The following is a 13,296-nucleotide window of genomic DNA, read 5'->3' on the forward strand; positions in this document are numbered from 1 at the left end:
TGTCACTTAAAGGAAAGTGCTGTCACTGTGTAACACAATGGGAGGGAGAAGATAGGGAAGATACAAATAGGCTGTGCTCACACTGCCTGTGTGACCCAGGTCAGAGCCCACACACATAGTAATGAAACAGTCATTTCTATTTTTTTGCTTCAAAGTATTTTGTCCATCCAGACCAAACCAGATTCCAGCATGGAGAGTCACAAGTTCAGCCCCTTATGTATTGCAGATCTACACATCCTTAGAGATAGATAGGCTTGTAACAAACCCTTTGCCTGTGATTTTGTTGTTGTTGGTGGTGGCGGTTTTGGTTTTGTTTGTTTGTTTGTTTTGGTTTTTGTTGGTTTTTTTCCCCCCTTCCCACTGTTTCTATTACTGTCACAACATTTTGATATCTTGAGCTAACCATTCAGAAAGCCAGGCTGAGATGTTTCTTCTCTAGTGTTTCCCTGAAGAATCTCATTACATTTGGCCACCTGAAGCCAGTTGTTTGTGCTTCTTCATATTAGTCCATGCAAACAACAGACAATCAAAGAATACAAGATGTCTGAGCCAAACCCACCAGCCTTTTGTACCATACAGCTTAAAGAAAATAGTTGCTGACTGTCTTTTTTTTGTTTTTCATCAGTTCTGTACCTGGAAGGATCTGTCCTTGTATTTGAGGATGTCTTCAAACTGGTTGCCTTCTACTGTGTCAGTAGGTGAGTTGGGTTCGTTGCTTTCTATGAAGGGGGTGCTTTACTCTCCTCTCTGGATTGCCTTTCCCCAGTATTCAGTCGCAGCACAGCTTTCGCTCTTTCCTCTGCTTTCCTCTAACTGTCCAGACCAGGAGGTCTTTCAGGTGCATATATATAATGGTGCCAGACAACCCAGATTTTAGCTACTATGTACACCATAATCACAGCTGTCCCTGAAGCTGGAAGCTTTACCTGAGGAAGGTTTGTAGGGCTGCACTCACAGAGGACCAAGGCTCAAGACTGGAGCTAGCAGGGCAGGGAGGAAAAAGGGTCCTGGATTAAGCAGAGCACCACAACACTATCTTTTACTAAAAGCAGCTTTAAGCATCCACACACACCTGGCAGTGACTTCACAAACCTGCTAGCAGACTGTTGCCTGCAGGATACTCAGAGCACTTAGTCACTTACAGGGAATCTGTCAAGGAGTGTAGTCCTGAAACAATTTGGGTTCTTTAGCCAAAATTTAAACATCAAATAATGCCATAAATAACAGACCTTGTTTGTTTGTTCAGCCTAGAAATACCAAATGTAGTCAGCAAGTCAGCACCGAGATGGGAAAGACCTGTCAGACCATTCTCATTAAAGCAAGGTTTCATCAGCGGCCGATGAGTCCCAATGAGCCCCCTTGTGTAATTAAACCTGTATGTCCACACTCTCCTCTGACCTGTATGTTTGTGATAAGCACACTGCAGCAATACCTCCACAACCCCATTCCTGCTGCAGCAGGCCTTGTTTTGAGTTGGATGTAAACTTTTGACCTCCCCTTCATAAACTTAGATGACTTTTAAAGTATTTATTTCCATTTAAGAGGGCAAAGCAGATTCAGGATATGTTTACAAGGCAGTCATGTTAGTGACTTGGTTAGGTCACACAGTAGGAACGGTCTATCTATGGTATGATCCAGTGCGCTCCAGCTTACCCAGCCAGGAAGACTCGCACTATTTTGGGGGCTGCTTCTGCAGCCAGCTGAGTTCAACACTGCCAGGACTTGTATCTGCCCGCAAGGAGCTGCCCTCTGCCTCACCCCCATCAATGATAAGACTTTCAAGAGAAGGCTTCACGGAGACCTTATTGCATTCTTTCAGTTCTTAAAAGAGGCCTCTGGGAAGGAAGGAGAAAAACTTTTTAGGAGGGTGTGTTATGACAGGACAAGGGGTAATGGTTTTAAACTAGAAGAGGAGAGATTCAGGCTAGACATGAGGAAGAATTTTTTTACAGTGAGGGTGGGGAAACACTGGCACAGATTGCCCAGAGAGGTGATAGATGCCCCATCCCTGGAGATATTCAAGGCCAGGCTGGATGGGGCTCTGAGCAACCTGATCTTGTTGGAGATGTCCCTGCTCATGGCAAGGGGTTGGACTAGATGATTTTTGAAGGTCCCTTCCAACCCAAACTGTTCTATCATTTTATGATTCTATGATCAAGATGTATATAGACCCTATAAAGTGGACATAAATTAACCCCTGGCAGCATATAAAGATTTCTGTTTTACCAAAGGAGCAAAGAAGAGCCAAAATGCAAACAATATATGGGCATTTCTAGTGGAATGGGTGGTGGGAGGGAAAATCTGTTTGCTTCTGCTTTCCTACAGAAAGGACCATGGCTTAAGAAAGAGTTCCAGACAGAAAGAAAAGCATTTCTGTTTGTTCCTATTATAGATCTTACTTCTGAGCATCAAATCCACATTCAGATGCTTCATGTGATCTCTCAGGCTGTTGTCAAAAGACAAGGTAAATAGGGAATACATTTTCTGAGAGAAGCAGGTAATAAAAAGGCTGCTTAAGCACTGACCTGTCATTTGCTGGTGCCTTGTAGGAGATGGTGAGTGAAGGGGTTTGTTCTCAAGGTTGTAGTAAATAGTCACCCATGAATAGCTGGAAATGGCTTATCAGGGCTGACAGGCTCTTCTGAAAAGAAAGTTTGGCCTGGCTAGGTTACCTTAGGTCACAAAAATTACACCTGTAGGTAAAGGGTGACTCAGTGTCTTGTCTGCAAGCTGCTGCCCCATGAATAAAGCTTTTAAAAAAAAAAAAAAAAAGGGTAATGTCTTAATGTTTCCTTACTTTTAGATGTATTTTTCTACCAAAAAAATAATTTAAAAAAGAAAAAGAGAATAGAAGGGAAGGGAACTACTTGTGTATATAACAATAACAAGCTAAGAAAGCAGAAGGTACATGGACCCCCTTCCTCTTTTAAACCTGATATCTGACACACACACACAAAAAAACTGGGATCACATTGGTTTATGTCAAACAATGTGACAACAGAGTGCTCAGTGGTGCACAGAGAACCCATGGAGTGCACAGTACATGAGCAAGATATGTGTCTGTTAATAAGGGCAAAAATGGCACCCCTGCATTTCTCTGTTAACAGGTGTCTAAAATGATCCTGTGCCATTTTTGCTACCTTTTAGGGACTATTATTACCAGCTTTTCTAGTCAGGAATTGAGGTGGCAACAGGTTTAGTGAATTCTCATTGGGCAAGAGGCAAACCTGAACAGTTTACCACCAGCCAAGAGTTCCATTAAATTATTTGAGGTTTAGAATGTGTTTCAGTGAAACCCTACTAACATCCTCAGAGAAACTGCATCTTTTTTTCAGTAAAAATACAGCATCTTTCCAGAAACTAAGCAGTCAGAAGTCTGAGAGCAGAGAATAGAGTGATATATGTTTTCTTAGTGTCATACAGCACTTTGTCATTGTCTGTCACTTCACCCAGGGACTTCCCTTCCCCAGGTGGAATCTTTTTCCCTAACCCCACTGTGTCTTGCCATGTCCCTGTGCCTTACACTCACACTGATTTTTAAAAGAGGAAGCAGGGTGGAGAGGGTTGGGTAAACAGAAAGATAAAGGACTGAAAATCCCCTCCACACCAAAACAAATGGCTTTTCTAATTACAATAATGACCATTTGCAACACTTCACTTTTCATGGGAAGGTATTTCAACCCCTGTGGCCTCCTCTGAGGTGAGAGACGTTCCTGCTATTTTTGGAGGAGGAAGCCAAGATGCGATGATTAAGCCAGCAGCACGCAGCATGGCATGAAGCATGGCCACAGGAGCTGGTGATCTCTTGTGAAACCAGAGCAACCCAGGCCACCACCATGTCCATGATGCCTTACTGGATGCAAGATCTTCCTTTGACAACATTCAGGACTTTGCAGAACAGAGCTGAAATTGTGAGACAATTCAATCACTAGAACCAACAGTAAAATATGGGGTTCCTAACAGTTGTGGGGTTTTCCACTGTGTTCTTTTTACAGAGATTTGCTGCCCTTCACCCTGAAGCTGCCACAAGCAATATTAGAAGCCAGTAGCTTTCAAGACCTTGAAATTATCTCTAGTCTGGGGACAGGTAAGTCCCTCAAAGCAGCCAAGAGTTTCACTCAGACTTGTGAGAACGATGATGCCTCGTACAGACATAATGCAACTGAAGGATAAATGAACTATTGTTTTCAGAATAGCTGAGGAGGCCTGAATGCAAGACAGAAGATGTTTATGATCAGAATCTCACTTATTCCTTTGGACATAAACCTCTACTTGGACTTATGGGCAGGGGGTGGGACCTACAGTCTCACTGTATAAGCTCAGGCTTTCAACAACTGAAGCATAGCACAGCCTCTTCAGGAGAGCTCACACACATTGAAAGTAGTTGGCATCCAAGGCATAGGAAAAGAGGAAAACACCTTTGCAATTTCCCCATCGGATGTGTGGGCGCAATGCTGATGGACGTGTGATATTGTTGAATTTTGATATTTCTGCTTCTTGCAGGATTTCTAGTTGTAGAGAAATGTGTAGTGTCCCAGCACATTCTCTTGCTCACACTACTAAGATACAAAAGTAAATGTTATTTTTAGTGACAGCACCAAACAAGTAAATTTTAGATCAGATGCATAAAGTTACAGAGTTGGGAAATGCAGTTCTGTTAACTAAATGAGCTCTCCTTCCTATCCCTTCCCATTTAACATACTCCACTTGAGACAGCTGTTACAATTAGCCACTCTCATGTTACTTTGCTTTTCAGCTTTCCCTCAGCTTTTGAAAACAGCCAATGGACGGTGAAAGCTTAGAGATACTCACTAGAGGACCCTGGGGCTTTCGGAATCTAATTTTGGATCTTCTGCATTATACCTCCCAGAAGGCATAGGCAAACCCCACTGGTTTCAGTTCAGGCAGCTTTGCTGAATTTGACCATTGGGTTTGCCTCAAACACTTTCAGCATCCTTTATTTTCAATTTGTTCCAATTTGTCAGAGCATCCTTGAGTGTGGGTGTCCAGCCACCACTTATTGCTTAAAGAAAGGTACTTTGTAACTTGAGAAAGTTGCAAATTTATTATTAATTTTATTATAACAAGTGTGAACATTTGGATTAAAATGTAAGAAGTGTATCATCATTCTCCAACCTTTGGTCAGGCAATAGTCTCTAGTGACTTATGAACGGAAGGATTAACTAGAGCACAAGCACCAAAGCAATGTTGTTTGTAGTATTTTTCCTTCTCTCCTGCACACTGGTGGTCATAAAAGCAGTGGTGCTTGGAGATTCGCTTGTCACAGTACATTGCATGCCAGGAAAGTTTCTGACAATAGAAGAAAACCTGCTGTTCTGTAAAGATTTCCTGGGAAATGATGCTAGTTTCTTGGAGTGCCATGCAGTCTCAGTAAAGTCAAACAGACTGAAGTAATGAATAATGCTGTTTACTGCTTCCTGGAACAAAATTTCATGAGTGCAAATGGGTACACAAACAATAAGTGCTGCCCATTGTGGCACTCCCGAAGGAAAGCTAGCATTGTTTGTAATTCTCATCTGTTGCTTTTTATTGATTTCAAAGTCGTGTATTTTTGAGGGGGTACAAGATAGATATCTACCTACAAGCCGGATTTTTCTGCAAAGGATCTAGCTGTTATGTATATTGTCAAAGAGGATGTACTGCAGGCCCTCTTGTTCTGACCTCACTGCTATAGAAGGCAACCCAGCAGGAGAATTAGCGTGATTACACTGCACAAAGAGCACATAACATCACAGACATGCCAAAGTCTCAAAGAACTGCTTAATTATCCCTCCCAGAGTGTAAGTTAAGGGAAGACCCAGGACAGCAATGGGAGATGATCGAATTGCCTTTCCTGCTATACCAGACAGTGTGGCTAGACTGGGCAACACCCTCTTGAAAGCAGCTGTGTAACCCTTGGTAGGACCACCTCATCTGGTCTCCTTCACAGTCTGAGTGAAGCATTGCATTTTCATCACAGTGTCTTATCCTGGCCACTACTGAGAAAAATAACCAACTTCCCTTTTATAGGTTGGTTTACTCACCATTTCCTCAGCTCATGAGACTCCCCAGTATTATACTCTGACTTAAACAAGCAGCTTCCACTGTTTTGCATTTGCTGATACCCAGTAGAATTGGAGCATTTAAAGAAAATCATACCCCAGACAGTCTCAGATGTTAGGGTCTCAGCAGTGTGATACTGTTATATGCAGTTGCATCTGCACATCTGTTCCTGAATTCTGTTGTCAAAAGTGCTGCTGTTCCTGGCAACACTTTTATTTTAAGCTTCTCTGTTCTCCTCCTTCTCATGTCAGAAAATCAGAGAATAAAGCTGTTCAAACCTCAGCCTCCCTGAGAAAACCTGGTGACATGCTGCTGAAGTTGAGTTGCCCATGGACTCTAGTCCAGGCTGCAGGAGGCTAAATCAGCAATTTTATCCTGATGGGGATGGACAGTCTTTTAGCTCACCTGTGCATGGCTTCCTCTGTGGCCATGTTCTAGCAATGCTTGGTTAGAGGGAGCAGAGGGCCAGGGAGGAGGCAGCCTGCCCATCCTGCCCTGTCTGCAGAACTGGCACCAGCTGGGGCAAAGGGGTCAGTCCCTGTCCTTTGGACAGCTCACTGTGCCCCAGGGGACCACATGGCTGGCAGAGGGGGCAAGGTCTGCAGTGGCCTCAGAGCACCGAGGGGACAAGGCAGAGCCCTGCAGAGGGCAGGTCATGGTGGCAGCAGGAAAAAGATGGCTTTTCCAGCAATGGCGTAGAGCTGTCTGCAAGCAGGAAGCCATCAAAAGTCACTGCTGCACCAGGGAGAAAACCAAGAACATGTTGCCTGTCTTTGGGGATGAAGTGAGTGGGGGAGAGATTTTTATCTCAAAGTGTTTCACCCTCAAGTTCTACGTGACTTTAGATGAAGAGTTACTTTGCTGTTTTGAGTTCTGCTATGACCTTCCCATCTGGAAGTCCCTTTGAGCTTTTCTGGGGCTTTTCTGTGCCCCTTTTCCCATGAAGGGCTGGGGGCTATGCTGGTGCAGCTGACAGGAAAATGTGGCCCTGGCATGGCAGAGCTGAGGGCACAGTCCTGAGAGCTGTACTATGTGCTCAGCACTGAGGGTCGTCCCACGTGTCTGCAGTGCCATCCATCCCCTCTTGGGCCTCGCACGTGATGTTTTTGCAGCAAGACAAGCTTGACATGAAGCACAGTGCAGGGTGCAGGAGCTGTGTGGCAGCCCCATTTGCATCCTCCCTAAGTCCACGCAGGAGAGTGTGCCATCCCTGTCAGCTCTGTGTCCAGGGACCAAGCATGCTGAAATAGTTATTTATTTGCATGCCTGCGTTTCCAGGATTTCCCATCTTCCTCTTGTCCCTAAATCTGTGGGCATCTATGCAGTCCTCACACAGTGAAAACCCTCAGAGGTTTATGGCCCTTCCCTTGGTCAGAACACACAGGGTTTGCAGGAGCCTCTGTTTCCTCATGCTTCCAGTAGTGGACCCTAGATTAGCATCTGAGTGACTAAAAGCAATCAGACTGGTAGGGCAAGCAGGTTTGAGAACTCACCTCTGGGGAAAGGGAAGAAGATTAAATATTATACTGAACACATTCAAAAGATGTAGAAACACATTGTAGGTTTATTTTTTGAACAAGTCACCACAAAATTCATTCTAATAAGAGGTTTGTGACACATAGAAATGGCTACTTACATCTGAAACACCATCTTCCTTTCCCAGCTACAGCTGACGGCACTGAAATACTTAAATATTCTCTAGTCCTTCAGTATACAACCTTCCTGTGTATGCAGTCTTTTGTACCATCCTTCCTGTCCTACACCTGCAGGCAGGCGGTCTCAAGGCAAGGTCCAAAACAGAGTGGGCATGGCTATAGATAATGGTCATCCAGAGCTGTAGACATTAACAGTAATTTTCATCTTTGGCAGGTATTTAAAGTCATATGTTTCTGGAATGGTGGTACTCCAAAGCAGGATCAGACCTCTGTATAGAACAGAGTCTGTCACATGAGCTTGCTGCACAGTAGAGTCATCTTCATCTGATGTCTCCTGGTGCATGCTGGATCCAGGCTGCACACCTCAGCCCCACACCTTCCCACCATCAGCAAGTGGGAGACAGCATTCATCTGGGGTCTTCACACCCTCACCACACGTGTCCACAGCTCTTTGCGTCGGCAGGGCAGTGATCACTGAACAAGCCATAGACCCTTTTCACAATCACTCATATTCGTTACTTGTACTTCCCTGTTCACACTGCATAGGCTGCACAGCATTAACAGTTTTCACTAAATCGTTGTTCTAAAATTGCCAAGAAGGAGGTTTCTGGTGAAGGTTCTGAGCTTGTTCCCTGGTTTCAACCATCTCACACACATAAAACAGATGACCCTTTCTTCACACTCTTGTGCAGAGATGTGAAAGCGTGTGTACCATTTCTTTCAACAAAAAGTAGGACATCTACATTACATTAGCAATTACAGTTCTCTCAGAGAATCTTTTTATTCTTCTTTTCTTTCTATTTTTGGACAGATTTCTGGGATTCCTCCTTAAATTACAGAAGAAGAGGAGAAGAGTTATCCCACCCTGCAAAAGACCCTGCTTTCAGCACTGCCCAGGCAGACAGTTTAAGATCTACCCAGTGTTTTGCAAGTAGCACAAACCACTGCTCATGTGAAATTGAGCTGTCAATAGGAAATGACAGGCTGTGGTTCGTGAATCCTATTTTTATAGAAGAGTGCAGTAATCCTTTTCCTCCAGACATACCTCCTTCTAAAAGCCATGCTGTGAGCACTGATGTCCCCCCTGCAACCACACTCGCTGAAAGAAGATCTCCCCGACGCCCCCCTCCACCTCCACCTCCTCACGCTTTCATTCAGAAATCTTCTGTGAAGCTCCTGCGGGACCCCATGACTGCCTGTGAAGAAAACGAGCTGTTTCTTCAGCCTGTAGGAAAGAGCATCAGGGAAATGAAAATTGAGGGCGGTGACAGTAAAGAAGACGGGAAGCAGAGCTGCTCGGTCAACAAGCCTTCGGCAGTGAGCCCCAAGAAAGGTTCCCAGCCCTCTGTTCCCCCGCGGCGGCGACTGTGTGAGAGGACCTCCGAGGAAAGCTGTGTGGGTAAACCTGGAAGTTGTGAAACGCTGAGAGGGGAACGGACAGAAGAAAAACAAGACACAAGTGCAGAGAACAGAGGTAAAAGATTGCTGTGCAAAAAGGCTGTAGAAATGCCTGGGGAGGTTCCAGAAAGGGCTGTTTCACAGTTTCAGGAGACGAAGCCTGAACCTGCAGAGAAAAAGGACACACCTGAGATACAAAGCAATGCCATTAAGAATGGAAAGTCACCTCCTATCCCACCACCAAGAAGAAAGAGGCTTTCTCAGGTACCAAAGATCACCAGCTCCTGCCAGTCAAAGCAAAGAACAGTGGCAGAGACAGCCACGGCACAGGCTTTGTGCAAAAACAGCTCAGCTACAGTGGCAGGTGGTGCCACTCGCACGCACACCAAGACTGAAGTGGGACATGGCCGCAAATCTGTCAGCTCAGCTGAACTGAAAGGTTCGCACTCCTCCCTGGATGGCCCAGCAGGCAGCACCGTGGCTCAGGCATCAGCATCCGAGCCAGACTCTTACTCCACCAGCAGCACCGAGGATGACCTGGAGATGCTGAGTAGTTCATCTGGTAAAAAGACACACTCCATGATCTTGGGCAAGGCCAAGAATAGACTGTCCTTTGTAAGCCTGTCCAATGTCTTCACAGTCTTTTTGTCTAGTGACAGGAAGCTGCAGAAGAAGATAGTGGAGCTGGCACAGGACAAGGATTCGTACTTTGGCAACCTGGTGCAGGACTACAGAGTGTACAGTTTAGAGATGATGGCAAAGCAGAGCTCCAGCACAGAGATGCTACAAGAAATCCGGATGATGATGACGCAGCTGAAGAGTTACTTAGTGCAGAGCACTGAGTTGACATCTCTGATAGACCCAGCCTCCTACACTGAGGAACAGTTAGGTAGGTGACTGTGCTTTACCCATCTTTGGGCAGGATTTGGGAAGGTGAGGAGAGAGACAGTATTATGCAGACACAGGTTCTGCTTTGCAGAATTATAAAACATCTCCTAAAAACTGAGGGGTGTGAATTGAAGTCTACTCTGTGGTTGCCAGCACTTGGAGGAGCAGCTCTAGAAATCGGGAGACCAATGAGGGGGGAAATCCCATTATGAATGTTTTAAAGGGAAGAGTTTAAGCAGAAGATACGTTTGTTTGTGTGTGTGAGAGAGACATGTGTATGTATATATGAGTATGCATAAACACACATACAAATGTGTGTGTGTGTGTGTGTGTGTGTACGCAGAGGCACACACATACTGAACTGTGTTCTCTGGGAACACAAAAGGCCAACTTCCCCCTGCAGAGCTCTGTTTCCCATGGCCTTTCATGTCCCCTACCCCACACTCTGAAGGGAGGATGGAGAACTCCCTGCATGTGGCAGCCAGATCACGGGTCAGTCACTGTTTCACAGGGAGGGATGAGACTACAATGATTTTGAGTGGCAGGTTGGAGGATTCTCTTGGTCCCGCTCTGTGCTCCTCAGAGCAGGTCCTGCCTGCTGCGAGACCACAGCTGGCCCCAAAATGCAGCGTTCACCTCTCTTTGCCACAGACATAGTTTGCCTTTGGGCAGGAAAAAATAATGTTTCTGATTGTTTAGCGGTGTTTTGTTGCTTCTTATTCAGTGTCCTGTGAGGGAGTAATGTGCTACTTCCTGCCTTGCTAAGAAATGGACTGGTCTTTTTGATGCACATTCATGAGGGAATATACAAAGAGCTGTAGGATTTTTTTACCAGTCAAAGACTTACAACCAGACAAGGCAGACATGTAAGCACTCACATGCTTTTTTGACTTAAAACTGTTTCTTGAGGACTAAAGAACCAATGCAGAGCAATTTTATGAGATCCCTAAGCTGGCTTAAAATAAGCTGGGAGCTGACAGAACATGGCCAACCACAGAAGTCACCAGGAATTCCAGGGGATCCTGTAGCTCCAGTATTACGCAGTACCCAGCTAAGTGGTGAGCCAGGACCAAGAGGCACTCAGCTGTCAGTCTCAGCAGGCCCTGCTTATTTCTTTCTCAGACAGCAAATCTATTTACATGATCCTCCAGTCTCCCGAGCAGAACAGACCGGCTACCAGTCCCTTGCATTAGCTAGGAGCAGGAAACTAGTCTAATTTCTCTTGCACCTCATGTAACACTTGGAAGTTTTGTACCAATAACCCGTTTTTTCAAGGTAGAAAGGCTGTCGTCACAGGGAAGTCTGTCTTGAATCTTGATTAGGGAAGGTGGAGAGGAGGCAGAAAGAAGAAGTGTCCTTGTTGTGCTTGGTAGAGCTGCGTGTGCACAAGGATCTCCCCACCTTCCCGCAGACGTACCTGGTTAGATCTAGCCCTGTTCACTGGCAGCTCCTTAGCAGGGTGATATGTCAGCCTCCTGCGGAGGACAGAGATTCCCACTGTGGAAGATTTACCATCTGAATTTGTCCTGCCTCAGGCTGCCTGGTTCTCTGGATTCTTTTAAACAGTTGCATTTTATATACATAAATGTTAATGCCCTCTGTTTCATTCCTCACTGGCTGAGTGAATGAACTCTTTTGCCAGAGAACTTTTCACCAAGTGCAAGGGTGACAAAAGGATCCCTTGCAGTCCCTCTAGCTCTGCCTCTTGTTTCTAGGTGTTAGACAACAGAGTTTCTCACAGGCTGCCACACTTCCTTTTATCTCTTGCTAAATATTAAGCAAACATTCCACACGCACGCTATTTTCTCATCCACAGGTGGCGTAAGAGATGACTTAAGTATCAGTAAGTTAGAGTCACTTGAGCAGTAAGGGTGAGAAACTTCTGACCACACGTTCTTGCCTGCCTCTGAGCTGGTGGCTACAGCACTGTTTCAGTCACTGCAGAGAAAGGGGCACTCTGAGGATGCAATTAATTTTATCCCGAAGTGAGTATCTCAGACAGGTCAGAGGGAGATGTCAGAAGGGACATGAGATGAATCCCACCTGGACATCTGTAAGGGGAGGGCTGTAAAAGAAGCAGGGTTAGGTGAGGTTCCTCACCTCCTCCCAGAGCTGGCTTTCCTGCTGCCTGACAGTGGCACACTGGCCAGCCACGAGTCAGGCAAGGACAACAGGAGCTCTCCTGCAGCTCCAGTGGCAGAGACCACACATTGATGTTCATCTCAGGTCTATCCAGGATTTCTGGCGAGTGTTGGTAATAAAACCTTTACTTTCTGGGATGTCATTTCTGTTCCCTGCTCACAGCTATGCAGAACTGCATGAATAACTGACCACATGCTTTCATAGGAGTTTTACTTGCACCTGTACTACTGTGTTGATTATTTATCATGCATTTTTGTGTTCTCCCTTCTCTATGCAGAAGTGATTGCTGAAACAGCCTTGTACAAATGTGTCCTGAAACCTTTAAAAGAAGCCATTGATTCTTACTTAAAAGAAATCCACGACAAAGATGGATCTTTACAGCAGCTAAAAGAGAATCAGCTTGTGGTGAAAAACACAACTACCACTGACCTTGGCGTCACGACCAGTGTGCCTGAAACCATTGTGCTGGAAAAGATCCTTCACAAGTTCACAACCATGCACAAGGCCTACTCCCCAGAAAAGAAGATTGCCATCTTGCTGAAGGCCTGCAAACTCATCTATGACTCCATGGCTCAGGGAAACCCAGGTATAGCACTCCTACTGAAATGGTATCCCTCACTGGTCCTTTTCCATGTGTCAAAGGAGCAGGGTTTATGATACAGTTAATGTGATAATATTCAGATTGGATGGTCACTGTGTTAGGTATCAGCTGGCCACAGTTTTTGTTCAGAATGGGCTTGTCAGTCACTGTGAATTTGTCTGCATTAATAACGAGTATAAGATGCTACCTGGTTAATTTCAAGCTCCTGTAACTCAAAAAAACCCAAAAAACAGATGCCTATAAGTGTGTATTCTGTGGGCAATGGGTTTTTTTGCAGTTTTTCACACAGGTCTCCATAAATCCTCAGAGCTCTGTCCTAGCTTGTAGCAGCTTAATAGTAAATTCTAGGAAAGGTGTTTGGGGAAAAGTCCCTTGATTTGGCCTTCACAAAGTTTTGCCTCAACTGAGGAGGAGACATAGAAAGCTAGTACTGCTTGTTACTAATTCCTGAAGCTCCAGTAAATTCCAAAAGCCACTTCTGCCCTTCTTCGATGTGAGGAAGTATGTGCTCTGAGTATAAACATAACTTGGGCCTCACGCCAACCACTA

General features: G+C 45.1%; 1 protein-coding gene across 2 annotated transcripts in view; it reads left to right on the plus strand.

The window, feature by feature from the left end:
• The window catches only part of RIN3 (Ras and Rab interactor 3), a 69,690-nt gene that overhangs the window by 41,446 nt on the left and 14,948 nt on the right, over positions 1–13,296 (plus strand). For both annotated transcript variants that reach the window (XM_071809571.1, XM_065840195.2), the window contains exons 4-7: positions 626–698; positions 3,996–4,087; positions 8,530–10,005; positions 12,424–12,732. In XM_071809571.1, the coding sequence (XP_071665672.1) occupies positions 626–698; positions 3,996–4,087; positions 8,530–10,005; positions 12,424–12,732 (1,950 nt within the window). The remainder of the gene's footprint in view (positions 1–625; positions 699–3,995; positions 4,088–8,529; positions 10,006–12,423; positions 12,733–13,296) is intronic.

The sequence above is a fragment of the Patagioenas fasciata genome, chromosome 5 (genome assembly GCF_037038585.1).
Source record: "Patagioenas fasciata isolate bPatFas1 chromosome 5, bPatFas1.hap1, whole genome shotgun sequence".
In the NCBI taxonomy this organism is placed as follows: domain Eukaryota; kingdom Metazoa; phylum Chordata; class Aves; order Columbiformes; family Columbidae; genus Patagioenas; species Patagioenas fasciata.